General features: G+C 46.4%; 1 protein-coding gene across 1 annotated transcript in view; it reads left to right on the top strand.

Annotated features, from left to right (window-relative positions):
* Positions 1–1,882: 1,882 nt before the first annotated feature.
* FAM20A (FAM20A golgi associated secretory pathway pseudokinase) overlaps positions 1,883–20,398 on the top strand; it is a 63,779-nt gene continuing 45,263 nt past the window's right edge. Inside the window, exon 1 of the mRNA XM_016932820.4 lies at positions 1,883–3,035. Coding sequence (XP_016788309.1) covers positions 2,632–3,035 — 404 coding nt within the window. The 5' untranslated portion in view covers positions 1,883–2,631. The remainder of the gene's footprint in view (positions 3,036–20,398) is intronic.

Raw genomic sequence — 20,398 nt, 5'->3', positions numbered from 1 at the left:
ACTAAGCGAGTATGACCCCATGGGTTGAGGAGAATTGAAGTCACAAGACCTGCAGTGTCATCACATCCACGTCCTTTGCCAGCCGAGAAAAATGCTCACCAGTTTGCCACACAGTTACTGCAGTTACATCACCACCATTCAATGCCTGACTTCTTCATTCGCTTGCCGTGACATCTAATTAAACACATTAGAAGTTGCAACGTCTCTCAGAAATTGGAAATCAGTTAAAATTTAATTCCAGATAAAAAGGAGGAGGTTCTAGAACCCCTCAAAATGCCCACCATCATACCCAGAGGAGTGGAGTAGCTGGGAATAGTACCGTCTTGGGCTTTTTCACTTGGACTGGGCACTCAGGCCACAATGTTACGCCCCTGAAAGCAGGTTCCTTCCTGCTATCTTCCTTTTCCATCCTTTTCTATTTTTGTCCTAGCGATGAGCAGTCTCTAACCAAGCCTAGTGTACTACAGGAACTAATAAGTAATCATAATGATAGCAAACACATATTTCACACTTACTTAGGATGAGTTAGGAGCTCTTCTAAGTAATTTATACATAGTCAAGTGCCACATAACATTTTAGTCAATGCAACAGTGGTCCCATAAGATTACAATACTGTATTTTTACTGTATGTTTCCTATGTTTAGACACACAAGTACTCACCACTGTGTTACAACTCCCTACAGCATTCAGTAGTCGCATGCTGTACAGGTTTGTACCTAGGATCAACAGGCTATGCCATGTAGCCTCCGTGTGTAGTAGGCTGAACCATCTAGGTTTGTGTAAGTACACCCTGATGTTCACACACACAGGAAAATTGCCTAAGGATGCATTTCTCAGACGTGACACATAATTGTACTTCAATTCATTTAAGTCTCATAATAACCTTAGGAGGTAGGTTCCATCATTATCTTCATTTACATTTGAAGAGACTGCAAAGTCCCGAAGAAATCTTACACTGAACCACGGGGAAAAGAACTCTGGTCTGAACCCACAAGTCAAAGTATGTCTGAGGGTTCTCAATTCCAGCAAGGGAAGGGAGGGGGTTAAAGAGTAGAACTAACTTACATGGGAAGCTTTGCTGCCTGGGCAAGCAGCTTCTGGTGGATTTCCTGAAATTCAGCAGGGTGGGGCCGCCTCTCCAATCAGACTTCACTTTACTATACTATGGGGTCATTAAATAGAGGAGCCAGGAGTTCAGGACTCCCTCCCTCTTCTTCAAAAGGAAAACTGGGTGTGGGGAGGGTACATTACCTCACAGAATATCGGAGAAAGCCTAAATGTGTCCTCCAGTGATTCATTTGGGTGGACTACTTTCACACCAAGCTAAACTCAAAAGTTCGGAGTGGGGTCATCAGGGCCCCTCCCTCCCTGAGTGCAAGAAACATTTCCTCTTTTTAAAGTACAGGCAGAGTTGGAATCAAACTCCTTCCAAACAGGAAATCAGCAAGATTCTAGGTAAAACTGATACCTTACTTTTAAAGGTCAAGCTCTTTCCTTCACCAAGAGCGTGTTTCCTGAGCACCTACTATGTGCCAGGCATGTGGTAGGTAGTTGTTATGAATCTTGATGTGCCCTGCGCTCTGCAGGGGGGCGGAGGTGGAAGGGAACACAAAGAAAGAACAGATACCAACACTGCCACCCCCGCCTCCCCCCACCCCCCCCCACACACTCATTTGGCAAAGCTTACAGGAAAAAAAGGGTTTTAGGGGGCTTGTGGTGGTTTTTTTTCCTAAAAATAATAGAAATGGTAAAAAGAGGCTTCGGACCCCTCGCGTGAGTCCCTTAAAGTGACTGGATTGAGACCTGGGCAAGGAAAGTGGGAGGCCCGAGCGAGGGGGAGGGCGCAGGCAGTGGGTGGGTGACAAGGTGCAAGGGCAGCGCCGGCCTCGGATCAGGAGTTGGCCGTCAGCTGCGCCAGAGGCAGGTGCCAGCGGAGAGTGGGTGGGGGTGCCGGCGCCAGGCCAGGCTCGGGGAGGCCCCGCGCTACCTCTGCCTCTAGGAGTCCAGGCGCACAGACAAGCTCCCCGGAGCCGCTCCTGCTTCGCCAACTCCCCACTCGCGCCGCCCGTGCCAGCCGCCGGCACTGGCGTCTCCGCCGCACGCAGGAGGAGTCGCGGGAGCACTAGCAGCCGCCGCCGAGCGACAGCATCCTCAGGAGAGACGCCCCGGGCTCCGCAGCCGGCGGCCTCCGTCCGCCCTCCACGCTGCTCTTCGCGGTCGCCCCCCGCCCCGTCGCCCGTCCGCCCGCGGTGGCAGCCGGCGCCGGCGCCCCGGGGCCCTTCACCTGCCGCGAGCGCCCGGGCGGGCGCACGGGAGAAAAGGTGCAAGAAGCGGGCACCCCGGGAACCCCATTCCCTCGGCTCACTCGGCGCGGAGAAGCGACGCCCGCTGACTCCGAGAGGCCCGGCGCTCCGTGCACCTGGTCCCCAAGTTGAGGAGCGACACCCCTCCACGGGGGACTAGCCCGCGCAGGGAGCATTCCGGTCTCACTGACCCCGGCCCACCCGCGGGACTCCAGGCACCTCTTCTGCCCGCACCCCGCGACCCCTCCCAGGACCCCGGAGACAGCCGGCCTGCCCCCGGCGTCCCCCTTGGCCAGCACGCCCCGCCGCTCCGCGCCCCGGCTGGGCCATGCCGGGGCTGCGCCGGGACCGCCTACTGACTCTGCTGCTGCTGGGCGCGCTGCTCTCCGCCGACCTCTACTTCCACCTCTGGCCCCAAGTACAGCGCCAGCTGCGGCCTCGGGAGCGCCCGCGGGGGTGCCCGTGCACCGGCCGCGCCTCCTCCCCGGCGCCGGACTCGGCCGCAGCTGCCTCGGACCCCGGCACGATCGTGCACAACTTTTCCCGAACCGAGCCCCGGACTGAACCGGCTGGCGGCAGCCGCAGCGGGTCGAGCTCCAAGTTGCAGGCCCTCTTCGCCCACCCGCTGTACAACGTCCCGGAGGAGCCGCCTCTCCTGGGAGCCGAGGACTCGCTCCTGGCCAGCCAGGAGGCGCTGCGGTATTACCGGAGGAAGGTGGCCCGCTGGAACAGGTGAGGACCCCGCCCGGGACGCGGGAGAGCGGGCGCTCTGGCCGGGGCCTCCCCGCGCCCCAGTCTCGAGTTTCCTGACGCCCCCGGCCCAGGGCTGCAGCGGCTCCACCCACGGCTCCAGCCCTGGCGCTGGGCTTAGAGTGTGTTCCCCACCCGAACCCCACCAGCTGTTGCAGACCTCACAGTCCAGTCCCGGAGTCAGATAGTACGAGGAAAAAGTTTCTATTGCAGCCGCGCAGCGAAGAAACGCTCTCAGCCCCTCCCCTTGAGCGCCTGGGTCGTCGTTGAGCCCCACTCCTGCTCCCTCGTCCACTCCCGCTCCCTCGTCCGCTCCCAAACCCCACTCTCTGTCCTGATGTGGAGGAAAGCTGCCGCTGGACTTCGGGTTTCCAGAATGAGGCCCCAAACAGGGTGACTCCAGAGCTAGTTGGAATTCAGCACTTAACTGTGCTCTTTGGGTAAACCTGGGCGCCTTCCAGAAAGCATGTTTCTCCCCAAAACCCAGTTCTTTCCCTTTCCTTATTCCTCTGCCCAGTTTCAGAGATCACAAGGGGGTCATCTGAGGCAGGAAGTAAATGGTCAGTTCTCTGCCGCAGCCACCCCATTGTTCACATTTAAAACGCGGCTTGGGCCCCTCCAGCAAGTATTAGAACTTGAAGGCACTTTTATCATCTTGTATGATCCTGGTGATTTGGACTGACTTGGATCTGCGGCTTGATGCTTCCACAGACGAGAAAAAAATCTTTCAGGGAATTTTTTAAACCCAAAGCAAAATACAGAGGAAAAAATATCAAATATATTTAGGATAAAATTAAGAATCTTTCTGGAAAAGGATGGGGGTGTTAGGGAAGGCAGCACGCTCATTACTGAGATCCCTTGCTAGTGGCAGGAAGCCTTCGTATGAGTTAAGGACTCTGTTTTGAAGTACAGAACTTGTCTAAATACCACTCACATGCAGAGTTCACTATCGCACCACACCCATCTCTTTACTTAATACAAGAGATTTCAAAGTAAGATGTCATCGGTGGTTTTATAGTCCCTCCAGAGGATGAGCAGACCATAAATCTCTCTTGAAACTCAGAGCTGGGCCAATTTAACTGTTTGCTCATTATTTTGTAATGCTGAGATTGAAGGGAGAAAAAAAAACCTTCAGAAATTTTTGCAAAGGAATAAGTTGAGTTGTTGGCTGAATCACTGTGGTGAATTTCAGTAGTAACTCTACGGCTCACGATTTTATGTTAGAAAGAAAGTGATTCTCAATTCCACGTTAACTGTGTGCAGTAATAAAAGGCAGTTTGAGATTGCTTCTCAGACACTGTCATTTTCAATATTATCTTTATTTCGTCAATAACATGGAAGTCTGGCTTAGTGAACCAGGAAATTTTGCCCTTAGAAAAAGTATCTATATGTCTACTATGGATCTGAGAATGAGAGACTTTGGACAAAGTCACTTGCTTTTGTAAATGTGATCAGCATTCATTTAGTCACATTTCTGTGGTCTTAAACTTCCCGGTGTTACTTTGGACCCGAAGCAAAGTCCAGGGGAATATTATGGCAGAAAAGCAAAAATCTTTCTCACCAAACTGTTCTACAATCAGTTTTAAGCTTGATTTCTACACCATTATGTGTCAACAAAGACAAAAAAAAAAAAAAAAAAAAAAAAAAAACTCGCGAAAACACACATACTTTCTGACCAGAAATGATCTTGGTCATTTAACAGAAGATCAAGTGGGGGCTGGTGACCTTACTATATTCAGAGATCACAGAGTAGTTTTGTGTGGTTGCTCAAATGTGACATTTTCCCAAGTAAGGTTTGTGGGCCACAACAGGAGGACCCGCTGCACTTATAAATGTTAAAACTGGACCTCAGAGGCAGAGAACACTCTCCTTCCACCCAAACTGGATAGTAAATGTTAACATGAACATATTAATAAGCAGATGTGTTGTTACTTATATTAGGGTTAAAAATGAAACACAAGGCCGGGCAGGGTGGTTCACACCTGTAATGGCAACATTTTGGGAGGCAGAGGGAGGATCACTTGAGCCCAGGAGTTCAAGATGAGCTTGGGCAACATAGTAAGATGTCGTCTCAAAAAACAAACAAACAAAATAGCCAGTGGTGACACATACCTGTAGTCCTAGTCACTTGAGGGACTGAGACAGAAGGATTGCTTGAGCCCAGAAGGTTGAGGCTGCAGTGAGCCATGACTGTGCCACTGCACTCCAGCTTAGGTGACAGTGAAACCTTGCCTCAGGAAAAAAAAAAAAAAAAACATACAGAAGATTCATTAGCCAGGGTGAATTTGAGCCACACTCAGAGTTCTATTGTGAAAGGGAGTCACTCATTACCTTAAATGAGAGTGCTCCCTGCCGAATATGAGGATGTAGCAGTGCTGATGAAGACAGGGGGCCTGCTATTATGTGCAGGGTCGAGGACACCCCTAGATCCTAGCAGCAGACAAATAAATAGAATGGACAGCAGAGGAAGAAACAATGAAGGACCTTGCTAATTGTTTTTCTCTTCACAGACAAGCTCTCCTTGTTTGTAGCCCTGCCAATATTTAAAATCTAGTGATTTATAAACATATGTGGGCCAGGCACAGTGGCTCACACCGGTAATCCCAGCACTTTGGGAGGCTGAGGCAGGCAGATCACCTGAGGTCAGGCGTTCAAGACCAAACTGGTCAACATGGTGAAATCCCATCTCTATTAAAAATACAAAAATTAGTTGGGCATGGTGGTGGGCACCTGTAATCCCAGCTACTCAGGAGGCTGCGGCAGAAGAATCACTTGAACCCAGGAGGTGGAAGTTGCAGTGAGCAGAGATCGTGCCACTCTACTCCAGCCTGGGCAACACAGTGAGATTCCATCTCAAAAAAAAAAAAAAATTGTGGATGCCTCCATGCCAATACCTAACATGAAGTCCTATCCAAAATAATTGTATCAGCAAACTGTCCACCACACCAGGAGAAGTACAGAGAATAAAATAAGCCAAATCAGTGTTCTTCGCCACTTGCCCACAAGAGACCATTAGTCTGAGTGATTTTTTTTTTGTAATTTTGACCATCATACTAACAAGAAATGGTATGAAGTCAGAAAGTATCCTTCCACAATTCAAGCTCATTACCAATAAGAGGTAGGTTATGGTGTGTCTCCCCACCTCCCCACTCACCCACATGTTCCTTTTTGATTTCACACAATGGAAGATGACATTTGTGCAGTTTTGAATGTCTTGGGTTTTTAATTAATATTTGTTCACTGGATGTCAACATTTAGACATGTAGTTAAGTTACAAATGGGAAGACGTGTTGATTTTTAAGGTGGGCTGTCTGTGTGCTATCTGGCCCTGAAGCTTTCTGCAAACCTCCTTCACTCACTGTTCTTCCCTCCCTTCCTTTCTTTCCCCCCCAAAAATGTAACTAAGTGTGGCACAATCCAAGTTAAAAATGTAATTAGGGAAAGTGTTTCTGTCAGGTGGTCAGCTGCTGATCACAGCCAGCCAGCCAACGCCAGGCTCCATCAAGCATGATGACACATTTGGCACCTGTCTTGAATAGTGACGAGGAAAGTGCACAGGGAAGAAGGGAAATGAAGTCTTCACTTTCAGGCCATACACTAACAAGCCAGAATTGTGCTGCTCTTAGTCCTTTGCTTGAATAAGTGATGACCCAGGGCGGGCAGGCTTTACCTGGAGCACAGGTGATGGTTCACACTGTTGCTCGCCTTTGCATTCTTAGATACTGAGCTTTGGATTTCTTCTCTGGCCCACAAGCTGCCCAAGTCAGACAACATCTGTCTTTTGACGTGTCAAACTGATAAGCTTGGCCAGTTTTGCCCACATATCATTGGCCTTTTGGCCACATATCTTTGGTCAGTCTCTCTGTAACCCTCCGGTCTCGACAGGCAAGGTCAAACAGGGTCAGCTCTCCCTAGCGTAGAAATCCCAGCAGCTATAACACAAATATGAGTTTTTGCTTTTCTTTCTTGACATCTTCCTCAGATGTCAGGAAGGTTATATTGTCTTGCAATTACAGATCCAGCATTTCTTGGGGGGGGGGGCGGGTGTGTGTGTGTGTGGTTTCCCACATCAGAAACTCCTGTCTTCTTCACCCCTCCTCCTACCAATTGCTGTCACTGAAAGAAAACCTAGTCCTGGGTCTCTCTTTGAAAATCACCGCAAAGAGACTGGGCAGCTTTTCAAAAATGACAGTTGGTCAAAGGGAGTAAATTGGCTGAAGTTTTTCTGGGGGATGCTTTGAGAAGATCCAGAAGCCAAGGCAGATAGAGGAGAAGGGTGGAGAAGAAGTCAGGAGAGATGAAAAGGAATTCAGCTAGAAATAAGAATTTCCTCGTCTAGGAGCTTGGGGAAGATAAGCTCCTCCCTGCCCCAGCTCCCCCATGGCATCTGTGGAAGGAAAAATACAATCTCTCCATTCTCACTCCCATCTTTTTATCTCTGTCCTGCTTATTTTGTGCCTGCCCTAGAACGCTCTGAACCTAGATTTCTTGTGAGCAGGCAATTCAACCCGCAGGCTGGATGAAAGTCCAGGTTCTTACTCATGGATGGTGGCCATTTGCTTCTCTCCCAGAGTCAACAGGGCCTTGGCCCCTTGTTGGATTCTCCCGCCAACGATGCTAAGACAGGAAGTGGCCTCCTGTGATTTGGAAATGGACCTCAACCACGGCCCGTGTGTGGTTAGCAGAGAGAGTGGGGAGCCTGACTTCCATTTCCCATTTCTCCCAATTAGAGCCTTGCTGGACTAGTTTTGGAAAAGATATTATTTTAGTGGTTTCCAAATCCCTGAACTTGTAGTTGGAGGAAACCTCTCCACTCCTCTCAGAATCAAAAGCTTCAAGCAGATGGTTTCTGAGAGGGCTGGTCCAGAAGGCCATTATCAGGTTTTTTCTCCCTCATTCCAAAGCCTGTCCTCACTGCTGTTGCCACAGCAAAAACCTAAATCAGGGAGAGCATCAGTGTCATTCATCCAAGAAAGACAGGCACTTCCTGCTTCCAAATAGATCAAAATGAAGCCCTTCAGCTGAGAACCAGAGGCTGTTCCATTGTTCCCAACAACACTCTTCTTTCACCACAACCAAGTGCTCATCAATCCTGAGAACCCAAGTGGCTAATTTTTTGCATGCAAATGCTCCTACCTAAAACATGCTTGTTATGTGCCAGGCACATTACATACACTTATTTTAAGCCTCATAACCTCTGTAGAAATAGGTGCATGTGGTAGATGGAATTCCAAGACAGCCTTCCAAGATTTCCAGCTCTGGCATACACACCTCTCCTAGTTGTTCAGCCCACTGCTAATATGGGTACTGCTATAAAGGGATTTTACAGACGTAATTAAGGCCCCGTACCAGTTACCCTTGGGATATGGAGATTATCTGGTTAGCGTGACCTAATCCATGAACGATTTGAAGCAGAGAGTTTTCTTGGGCTGATCACAGGAGAGGAAGTGAGAGATTCAAAGCAGAATAAGGATTTGATGAGCCATTGCTGATTGAAGATGGAGGGGCCATGTGGCAAGGGATAGGAGCGATCTTTAGGCTAAGATTGGCCCCAGCTGACAGCCAGCAAGGAAACAGGGACTACAGTCCTACTGCCACAAGGAAAAGAATTCTGCCACCACCAAGAATGAGCTTGGAAGCAGATTTTTTTCTCCAGATGAGAAATCAACCTAGACACCACCTTAAATTCAGCTAAGTCCCTGTGCAAAGCATACAGCCACACCAAGCTGGACATCTGACCTACAAAACTGGGAGCTAATTAATGAGTGTTGTTTTAAGTTACTAGGTTTGTGGTACTCTGTTATACAGCAATAGAAGACAAATACAATACTGTTTTTTTTTTTTTTTTTTTTGAGACGGAGTCTCGCTCTGTCGCCCAGGCTGGAGTGCAGTGGCACAATCTCGGCTCACTGCAAGCTCCGCCTCCCGGGTTCACGCCATTCTCCTGCCTCAGCCTCCCAAGTAGCTGGGACTACAGGCGCCCGCCACCACGCCCGGCTAACTTTTTGTATTTTTAGTAGAGACGGGGTTTCACCATGGTCTCGATCTCCTGACCTCGTGATCCGCCCGCCTCGGCCTCCCAAAGTGCTGGGATTACAGGCATGAGCCACCGCGCCCGGCCAGTACTGCTCTTTACTTCATTTTATAGAGGAAACTGGAAACGAGAAAGTTATATAACCTGCCCAAAGTCAGGCAGCTAGAAAACCACAGGCAGGGTTTATACCCAAAGGGTCTGGCTTCAGAATCCATGCTCTTAACCACCAGCTCCACCACCCTATGTCCTTTGATGCCCAGATGTCCCAGCTTTTCCTCCTTTGGGAAGGCTTTTCTGAATACCTCTCCCCACTGTGGTCCCTCCCTGACTATATACATCCTCTCCATATGTACCATATAATTTTTTGATTTTCCACTATGTCCAGCTGTAACTTCATGGAAGCTGTCTGGAGCTTCACGTGAGAAGGAATGGTCACTTGCCCTTGGCATGAAAAGCCCCCAGCTTGCCCTGGTCGCTCTCATATAGCTGTTGCAGAGCCAGAGTAAATATCTGTGGAACAAATCATTGGAAACAGATGACACCAGGATTTGGGGGCTGTTAGTCAATGGCCTGTTATCTTCTTTGAAAATAGCCTTGAACAAAAACAATTCCAACTGTAAAATCATCCCACTTGTCTACTCCTCCCTGTAGAAGTCTAGAGCAAAACCACCCTGCTGAGACATTCTGAAATTTGGATGTGGAGTGCTCTTCTTATTGCAGTAGCCTAAATAAAATCAATGTCAAAAAAAGCCATGAAGGAAAGTTGAGAAAGCATCATTTGCCAAGAAAAGAGGGAATTTCTTCAGCTTCCTGTGCTTTCTGAGGAAGAGCAGCCAAGAAGTCTTGCATTAAAGAAAAATGGGAAATACAGAGACCTTGATTTAGCCAAAGCTATCCCTGCTCTGCCCCCTTGGCAGGTGCCGACCTGTATTTTTTGTAATTATTCATTAAGCTAGAGGCTGATGAGAGCCTGCGGATTCTGCTGAAGTAGGCTTGCATATGGCCAAAAGCCAAGTAGGGATAACATTCTAACCAGCTGCAGCTGTAGCAGAACAGAAGTTACTAGGCATAAGTTCTTACCTGTTATTATAGGCAGGCACACACATATGCGCTTAATGAAAACCACAGTACAGAAAAGAGGCTTAGCTCTTTTTGTGCCCTGTCACTTGGCAGAACATCCTATAGTTGAAATGTGAAATCAGGACAGAACTGAGTTTGAAGTGCTATGGAGATGGCAGCATCCCTGACTTTCAATCCCTGTAGCCTGGCTTTGGAGACCAAGCACTGGGGGCAGCCAGTAGACTCGGGCTTGAGCAAGAGGCAAAGTCAAGTCCCAGGGAAAAGCCTGTTTTATTGAATTCACTAGCAATAAGCCAGATAATAAATTTAAGAGGCCCCAGGGAACACAGCATAGTAGAGGAGTACTGTTCCTAAGAAGCCAAGAGCCTGTAATAAAATTCAGCAAAATACGGAAAGTAAAAAAGAAATTTAAGAAGTGTTGGCACAGGGTACATGGACTGAGAAGCTAGATCATGAAAAACAAGGTGGTGTGGAAAGAGATGAGATTTTTAAAAGCTTGGGAGAGGTTGAGGGGATAGGAAAGATGTCCACTGAAGAAAAACAGCGCTGTTCAGCCCTGGCAAGTGAAGCGCAGCTCTCAGATTGCAAATTTACCTTCAATCGTCAACACCTAGGTTGAGCTCCACAGGTTGTAGGCAAATCTTTTTGATGATACCAACCAAAATGGAATATATACGGAGGGACAGATTGTCTCTCCTGGCCAATTCAAGTGTCCTTACAGGGTCTCAGTTTCACCAGTTGAAATGGAATTTTTTTATAATTCTGATTTTCTTCAGTGGCTGAATACTCATAAATCCCATAGGGAAAGTATGTCTATCTGCCTCCACAGCTGGCTCACGTACTTTTTTTTAACCCCATTCATAGTTAACTCATAGCTCAGAATTATGCACAACCAGTAGCTGCTTATTTTCACATTCCATGCAGCCCTGAGCACTCAGATAGGAGAAAAGTTAGATTGACCAACCTCAATTCCATAATCAAATCCAGCCCCTTGTTAACCAGAGTTTCACTGCAGAAGTTTTGTAATTGGGGTCATTGGATCCCACTGAGTCCAGTTGGTGAGGTCCATTTTTCCCTTAAGTTTCATGCAAAATCTGCATCCAGTGCATATGTTCATTTTCCTACTGTTGCAGAACTTTCTCCTTAGTTCAGCTAAAACTGGGCTCTTTTCACACCACCAGGAAAGATTAGGTTCACGCACATATAGAAGGGTGAGGAAAACGGAATTTACTGGGCAAAAAGGAAAAAGGAAAGATACCTCTCAGCAGAGCAAGAGAGTCCTGCTAGCAAATTTCCCGCCTCACAGACTGAATCCCAGGTCACCACACAGGAACAGGAGAGGCCAGGCTCCTCCCCACGCAAACGGGGTGAGCTTCCCGAGGCTCCACCCCCATCCTCCCAGTGCGCAGGCGCAGGTCGGCGTGATTAAGAAAGGATCAGCTGGGAAAGGGAGGGCTTCACCTGGGACCAGCAGTCCGGTTGTTCAGCCTTCAGGCTGTTTTAGGCTTGAAGGTGGGGTTTCGCCAGGGACCCTTAACTGTCTCCTGTCTCTATCACTAGCAAATAAGTCATTATATTTTTTAAGTATTCCCCACATTCATCAGGATTCTGCGGTTTCATGTGACAGAAACCCAATTCAAACTCACTGTAGGAAGAAAAGGAAGTTTTAGACTCAGTAACCAAACCTCAGTAAGGGCAGAAGGAACTGCCCTCACAGCATTAAAAAGAGTCCTTGGGGCCGGGTGCGGTGGCTCACGCCTGTAATCCCAACACTTTGGGAGGCCGAGGCGGGCGGATCACGAGGTCAAGAGATTGAGACCATCCTGGCTAACACGGTGAAACCCCGTCTCTACTAAAAATACAAAAAAATTAACCGGGCGTGGCGGCGGGCGCCCAGCTACTTGGGAGGCTGAGGCAGGAGAATGGCGTGAACCCAGGAGGTGGAGCTTGCAGTTAGCTGAGATTGCGCCACTGCACTCCAGCCTGGGCCACAGAGTGAGACTCCCTCTCAAAACAAAACAAAACAAAACAAAACAAAAAAGAGTCCTTGGACTCTGTGTCTTTGTCTCTATTCCCTCTTTCCATAGTTCATCTGCTTATCTTCATCCCTTCCTGTGGCCCATGTACCCAAAGCCTTGGGACTAGACAGAGAAGGTTTCTCTGATTTCCAAAAAGAAAGATCCTGGGCAAAGATGCTCATTGGCCAGGTCTGGGAATACAGCCAGGCTTCAGAGGGCTACAGTTGGCCCAGATGGAGGCTGATGCCCACCGTCCAACCAATCACTGATGCCAGGGAGGCGGAGTCATTAGAAGCACGTGGCTCAGAGTGGGGAAGAGCAGTTCCCCCGAACCAAGATGGAAATGCAGACTGACAGGGTGGTGGAGGGGCTTTAGTGACTAACATGGTACCAGAAAGTTTCTCAACTTGTGTCTGCTACAGTCACTGACTCCTATGGCTGCTGCTCTAAGGTTTTAAGAATTTTAGAAAGCAAATTCAATCATAAATTCACATGTGCAGACTTTTTATACCAACTATTAAAATCCTCCCAAGGAAATAGGAATCTTTATTTGGGCATTCTTTTAAAGCGACTTTGGTCTTTTTGTGAGAGCATAAAAAAGAAACTGATGGGGACCCAGCTCCTTCACGGGTTCATGTCTCTTTCTCCCACGGGTTCATGTCTCTTTCTCCCATGGGTTCACGTCTCTTTCTCCTGAAAAAAGAGGTCTCAACCGGGAGCAAAGATACCTGTGTGTAAGTCCTGAGAAAAGTGTTTTCTTCCCCAGGCCTCAGTTCCTGCTTTTGAAAGGAAGAGGGGGAGTCTGTGACCCCTGAGGCCTCCTTGCAACTCTGTTTTCCAAGCTTTGCACATCTTCCGAATTTCTTCTTCAAAGTCTACCCTAATGAAATATCAGACAATTTTCCAAGTGTGCTTCATGAACTTCTGGGAGGTGCTTCACAGTTTCTGCAAATGATTGATTGAATTTTCACTTTGAAAAAATATACTTTAAGGTAATTTTTATATAATTTAAGAAAACCTACACCCAATTGTGTTATGCATCATTATGATCCTGCCTCCAGTAACTGTGCTGACAGATGGCTTCTCCTCTCATCTTTGTTTAATTGAGGAGTATCCTGAGATTGCAAAGTGAGCTGTTAAAAGCTGTTTCCTGCTGCAACTACTTACAGATGTTTATCAGGATTTTCAATACTCTGCTACCAAAATAATATATAGAAATTGATTGGGTGCTAAAATAAGATTATTCCTGTCTCCCCTTACATCCAATTTTGAATGTTTGCATTAATAATCGTATTAACCTTCTTGTTTTCATTGATTAACTTTTTAAACAATTTTATATATTTGACCATATGTTAGATTTATATCAATAAATTACAAATTGTATCTATTTCATACATTGAAGTTTCTGTATAATATTTCTTTTGAAAAGAAGCTTCCACTTCTAGAAAATTTTTTTAAACCACTGATTTGCAATATTTGAAAATAGAGTAAACTTCCTTCCTTTCTCCAAAATTGATGTGCCCAAACCCAAGACTTCTGCTCCCCTTGCCCCCAACTCCAAACTATTATCACTAGTAAGAACATGGTATTGGTCTCTGATAACTCCTTTCCATGACTTTGACAATGCTTCTACCACTTGAGCCTAAGAGAGTATCTTTTAGGCCCTGTGTACTGTTAGCTTTTGCTGTATAACAAACTATTCCAATACTTAGTGACTTAAAACAAAAGCCACTTATTTAACCCCTGATTCTGCAGGTCAGCACTTCGGGCTGGGTTCAGCTGAATGGTTCTTCTGGTCTCTACTGGACTTACTCAGGTGTCTGTAGTCAGCTACTGCATTGGTTCCACTGATCTTGGCTGTACTGCCTCCCATGTCTGGGTTCTGGGCTGGAATGGTGATCTTGGCTCCACGTGGCCTCCACCTCTCATTCTCCAGGAGGCTAATGCAGACTTGTTCATATAGTGGCAACAGGGTTGCAAAAGAGGGTAGAAGCCTCCACAGCCTCTTGAAGTACAGGCCAGAACCTGTTAAATGTCATTTCTGCCATACTATGTTGGCCAACATAAATCAAAGGCTATCTGGGGAGATTCAGGAATCCTGGCCATTGAAGAGAAAGTGGTCTACACAACTTAGTTCTCTTCTACTGAGCAAAAGCTCAAGGGAAATCCATTCTGCCGGTAAGTTGTCCAGCAATGGGCAGACAGCTGATAGTGGTAAGACCCCGCGCCATATGTTAAAGTGAAAGAAATTGAATACAACCCTTCAAAAACCTAATAAGGCTGGTATAGACTGAATTGTGTCCCTTCAAATTCACATGCTGAAGTTCTAAACTCCAGTACACCTCAGAATGTGACTGTGTTTGGTGACAGGGCCTTTTAAGAGATAATTAAGGTTAAATGAGGTCCTGTGGGTAGGTCTTGATCCAATATGATTGGTGTCCTCATAAGAAGAGAGATACAAGGAACGCATGCACACAGAAGACCATGTGAAGACACTGAGAGAAGGCAGCCATCTGCTAGCCAAAGAGAGAGGCATCAGAATGAAATCAACCCTGCTGACACCACGAACTTGGACTTCCAGCCTCCAGAACTGTGGGAAAATACATTTCTGTTGTTTAAGCCACCTAGTCTGTGGTATTTTGTTATGGCATCCCTAGAAAACTAAAACAGAGGCTAACTCACCTGGAATGGCCAAGGACAATCTGCTGGCTTAGGCCTGCCTCCATCTCAGCTCCCTGGGGCAGGGGCAAAGCCATATCTGAAATTTTCTTTTTCCTCCCATATGGTTCTTACAGCCTCAAGAGGCCTCTTGGCCTTCCCTTCCTTAAAGAAGTGACCCCAGCCTCTCTGCCTCCCAGATGAGACAGACAGTCTGGAGCCTGGATCCTCTCCTTAAAGCAAAATATCTAGTTCATCATTTATTATCTTTTTAATCTATTTGTTTATGGATGGGCTTTGAGCTCCCCTTCTTCTGGGCCCCCCCCCTTTTTTTTTTTACGTCAAAAGCTGAAAACTGGCTCTTTGTCTCTCTTGGCATTCCTCCTGTAATTGTTTTACTCCTACCAAGGCTGCAGATGCTGTGGTTGGATGAATCAAGCATACAATATCATCTCACAAAGGTTTTAAAGCTTGCTTTGTAAACTCATAAGCACTTCCTTTCATATTAACCAACATAATATGTAGAAACAAAAGTGAAGGTTTGTTTTTCTTCATCAGTTCTGCTGACAGCCTATATTTTATGTGTATTTCCAAGACCATTATCTGTTCATTTATCTATAGGGCACTTGTGATAATAGTTGTTAAGATTATTAACACCATGAACATGTAGAGTCCTTTCCACTTCTTGAAGCTCTTTTAAATCGTATGTCATTAGATCACCACAGCAAAATATTGGTCTTTATAATTCGTAAGACTCTGGCCTGAAAATCTCCATGGAAAGGCATCCAGCCAATTGATGTTTTATTATGAAGCAGCTTGCCCATTGCCCCAGACTAACTGGGCTTTAGTTGTCCACAGGGGATTCCATGTAGGGCCTCTGGTGAAAACATTCGGCAGGAAACACAGGTGCTGCCCTTGCAGTGACACCTCCTAGAGGCTGAACCTCTTGGAGAGCTCTCCACTCTCCACTGAAATGGATAAAAATGCCCTCAGTGCAACTTAATGATATCAAAGCAACACAGGTAAAAATTTTGTGCTCCATAGGTATTATAATGATAATCATTATGTTACTTTAATGTAATGGTGAGAAACTGAGACTGGATCTTCTGGTATAATTTGCTGTCAGAAAATTAGATATATCATCAAGGATGGATTTTCTGCTACACACTTTGCTGCACTAGCCTAGACCCTGTGGCAGAGAACTCTCTGTGAGCTGTACAGCCAAGGGTGAATGCCCGAAGTGTCACACTCCCAAAACATTGGAGGTCAGTCAGGCGCGGTGGCTCATGCCTATAATCCCGGCACTTTGGGAGGCCAAAGCAGGTGTATCACCTGAAGTGTCAAGAGTTTGAGACCATCCTGGCCAACATGGAGAAACCCCATCGCTACTAAAAATAAAAAATAAAAAATAGCTGGGCATGGTAGTGGGCACCTGTAGTCCCAGCTACTCGGGAGGCTGAGGCAGGAGAATTGCTTGAATCTGAGAGGCGGAGGTTGCAGTGAACGACATCACACCACTGCATTCCAGCCTGGATGACAGAATGAGACTCTGTCTCAAAAGGAAAAAAAAAAAGAAAGTTGGAAGTCAAGTCTTGAACCATCAGATCTCTTAGCATTGCCTGAGCAAGGTCTGAAAGGGAATTTGGTAACTATATTTGTTCCCTAGGGCTGCTGTAACAAATTGTCACTGTTTAAGCCACTGTGGGTGGCCTAAAACAACAGAAATGTATTATTTACAGTTCTAAAGGATAGAAATCTGAAATGAAGGTGCCAGAAGGGCAGCACGCCATCCAGAGGCTTGAGAGGAGCATCTGTTCTTGTGGCTGCCAGCTTTCACTGGCTTCTGGCTGCATCACTCCAATCTCTGCCTCCATGATCACATTGCCTCCTCCTCTTCTGTCTTTGTCTGTCTGTGTCTTCTCCTCCTCTATGTGGGTCTTTCTCCTATAAGGACACTTGTCATTGGCTATCAGGTCCACCTAAATGATTCAAGATGATCTCATCTCAAGATCCTTAATTTAGTTAAATCTGCGAAGACTTCTTCCAAATAAAGTCACATTCACAGGTTCCAGGGATTATCTTTTGGGGGACCATTCAGTCCACTTGAATCATGTTCCATGACAAATACAAAGGCCATGCAGTTACCATTTATCTTCACTCTTGTAAAAAAAATTTAATCTTTTAGATAAAAGATTATCTAGTAGATTATCTATACCTATATCTTTATCCAAGAGTTAATCTTTTAGGTAAATCACAAAATAATTCTGATATATCACAGTATAAAATGGTTGAGAAAAATGTGCCAAAGGAAAAAGAAGGATACACAAGACCAGTGGAGCCAAGAGTGAGGAACTTCTCAGAACACTTGCCATGAGAACCTTCCCACCACAGAGTCAGCCCTGCTTGGTGGGGAGGAGCCACCAACCATGTCTATAAGGTAAAAAGCAGCCAGTGACCCAGGAAGGGCACTGGTAGTGACTAGGTAATTCACTGGTAATTCCCGGTAGTGACTAGGCAGATGAATACCTTCCTTGTCCTTCTCGCCTCACCTCCTCCAAGAGAGGACACTGTATGGTGTCAGGACTAGCATTTTCCATCACATCCATAGGGGAATTACCCAGCAATGGCTCTCAGTGAGTCCCTCTGCTAGCACTGTGCCCCACAGCAAATTCCAAAGTCATGTCCCAGGCACCACCCCACCCATTCGCGGTCGTGGTGATCAAGCCTGCTTTCTTGTCTCATCTCAGGAGAGAATTTAAATTGCTGAGGCTCCAGAGGAAAGGGCAGCAGGCACATTCTTTGGGCAGCCCTCCATGAACCTGGATTTTTTTAGCAGGGCTTTTCACTGACATTGAGTGGCAGTGCATTTAGGATAAAACTTTCAGAAACACTTTGAGTGCAGTTTTCCAGGGTTGTCATTCAGTACAGAAAAATAGCACGTTTTGCCCATGTACCCTAGAACTTAAAGTATAATTTAAAAAAAGAAAAATTAACATAAAACCTAAAAAAAAATAAATAAAGCCATGGTATTGGTGGAAAAACAAAGAAGAATGTGTTTGCACGGATGAAGAGAGTGCAATAATACACAATGAAGACTCGGAAGTGTGGGAGGCAGAGGGGTTGAATAGAGGGATATTAATTAATAAACATAGTGTTTGTTATTTGAAAAAAAAAAAGAAATGGATTTACCAATTAACTGAACTTGGAGGTAGGAACAAAAGGCTCTTTCTGAAGTCATGGAGTCAAACAGGATAGGCAAGTGAACTCAAAGCCACTGACCTCTGTCTACAGGGAAGCCACAGGTCTAAGGGCCAGCCTAGATTCCCTTCAGACAATACCTTTGAATCTGCTGTGACAGGCGAGCCAGCGGGTAATCAATACCTCAAAGCCACATGCCATGGAATGTGGCTGCAAAATGTTTGGCTGGAAAAATACTCCAAGAGACTGTAACCAAACGCCTACCTTAGGTATTAAAAAACATCAATAAAGCAACCATTGAATGCCTAACTTTATCAGCGTAACTCACCAGTGGCCTCTCTGGGTTTAACTCATTGCAAAATGTACACCCCAAGTAACTGAATGAGACGACATTCTGTTCTGTTATTAGCTATAAAATCATTAAAAGGCAGGGGAAGTCAGCCAAATATGATGAGCTAGGATTTATAGCAGTTGGTCCGCAGCAGCTCTTTTTGGCAATTGTGAAGACAGTGGTCTGTTAAGGCTGCTTGCAGTTTATGATATTAAAGCCATTTTATTTGCATATAAGAAAATGCTTCTTCCTCCCTCTCCTGGCAGGAGATGCTATGCCCAACTCATCCAGAAGTATTATTTACTCATTAAGGCATAAATTAAGCTGATGAACCAGAATGGTCAGGCTCTACTGAAGATGTGAAGATGATCAGCAGGCTGCTTCTTGTCCTTTGGGTCTACTTTCAAAACTGCCCACTCAGAGAGAACTTTCCTGTCCTGCTGACCCACAGGGGTCCCAGATGTTGTCCTTACCAAGCCCTGTTTTATTTTCAGCTGGGCTCTTAACACCACTTAATGCCTTTTTGTGTATTGATTTGCTTAGTGTATAGCCTCATTAGATCTTAAGCTTTTTGTGTTTGGGTTTTTTTTGTTTTGTTTTGTTTTTGAGATGGAGTCTCACTCTGCCACCCAGGCTGGAATACAGTGGCACCATCTCGGCTCACTGCAACCTCCACCTCCTGGATTCAAGTGATTCTCCTGCCTCAGCCTCCCAAGTAGCTGGGATTACAGGCGTGTGCCACCACACCTGGCTAATTTTTGTATTTTTAGTAGAGGCAGGGTTTCACCGTGTTGGTCACGCTAGTCTCAAACTCCTGGCCTCAAGTGATCCACCTGCCTCGTCCTCCCAAAGTGCTGGGAATACAGGCGTGAGCCACCACACCTGGCCAGATCTTAAACTCTTCAAGGGTTGAATTGGTTTGAGTGGTGGCTCTATTTTGCATTCCCTAGGATGGCCCTTGAGGTAGGCCGAATAATGGCTCCCCAAATGATATTCATGTTCTAATCCCCAGAACCTGTGACTATCATCTTTTTTTTGAGACGGAGTCTCACTCTGTCACCCAGGCTGGTGTGCAGTGGCACGATCTCCACCTCCTGGTTCATGCCATTCTCCTGCCTCAGCCTCCCGAGTAGCTGGGACTACAGGCACCCACCACCACGCCCGGCTAACTTTTTCTATTTTTAATAGAGACAGGGTTTCACTGTGTCTCGATCTCCTGACCTCATGATCTGCCCGCCTTGGCCTCCCAAAGTGCTGCAATTACAGGCATGAGCCACCACAACCGGCCAACTATCATCTTATATGGTTAAAAAAAACATGTCTTTACAGATATAATTAAGACTCTTGAGATGAGGAGATCTTTCTGACTTATCCAGTGACCCCTAAGTTCCATGTCAAGTGTCCTTATATGAGGAAGGCAGAAGGAGATTAGACACAGACAGAAGAGGAGAAGGCAACGTGACCACAAAGGCCGAGAGTAGAGTGAGGTGGTCACAGGTTGAGGAACACCAATAGCCACCAGAAGACAGAAACAGCAAAGAAGGGGCTTTCTCCTAGAGTCCCCAGAAGGAGCACAGTCCTATTGCTACCTTGATTTCAAACTCTCAGACTCCAGAACTGAGAGAAGGAATTTTTTGTTATTTAAGCCACTAAGTTTGTGGTAGTTTGTTAGGGCCCCAACAGAAAACTAATAGAAAGATGGAGGCTTCTTTGTGTCTTCATCATTGTAACCCAGGTATCTAAAATGCTGTTTGTATATAGTAGGCACTCAACAAATATTTGGTAAATGAATGGTTAAGAGAAACTTGGCAGTCAGGCAACTCTGGGTTTAAATCCTGGCACTAATCTCAGCACTTTCGGAGGCCGAGGTGGGCAGATCACGAGGTCAGGAGTTCAAGACCAGCCTGGCCAACATGGTGAAACCCTGTCTCTACTAAAAATACAAAAACAAAATCAGCTGGGCCTGGTGGTGTGTGCCTGTAATCCCAGCTACTCAGAAGGCTAAGGTAGGAGAATTGCTTGAACC

The sequence above is a fragment of the Pan troglodytes genome, chromosome 19 (assembly GCF_028858775.2).
Source record: "Pan troglodytes isolate AG18354 chromosome 19, NHGRI_mPanTro3-v2.0_pri, whole genome shotgun sequence".
Classification (NCBI taxonomy): domain Eukaryota; kingdom Metazoa; phylum Chordata; class Mammalia; order Primates; family Hominidae; genus Pan; species Pan troglodytes.
The sequence above is the reverse complement of the archived record's forward strand: the minus strand, read 5'-3'. Positions and strand labels throughout refer to the sequence as shown.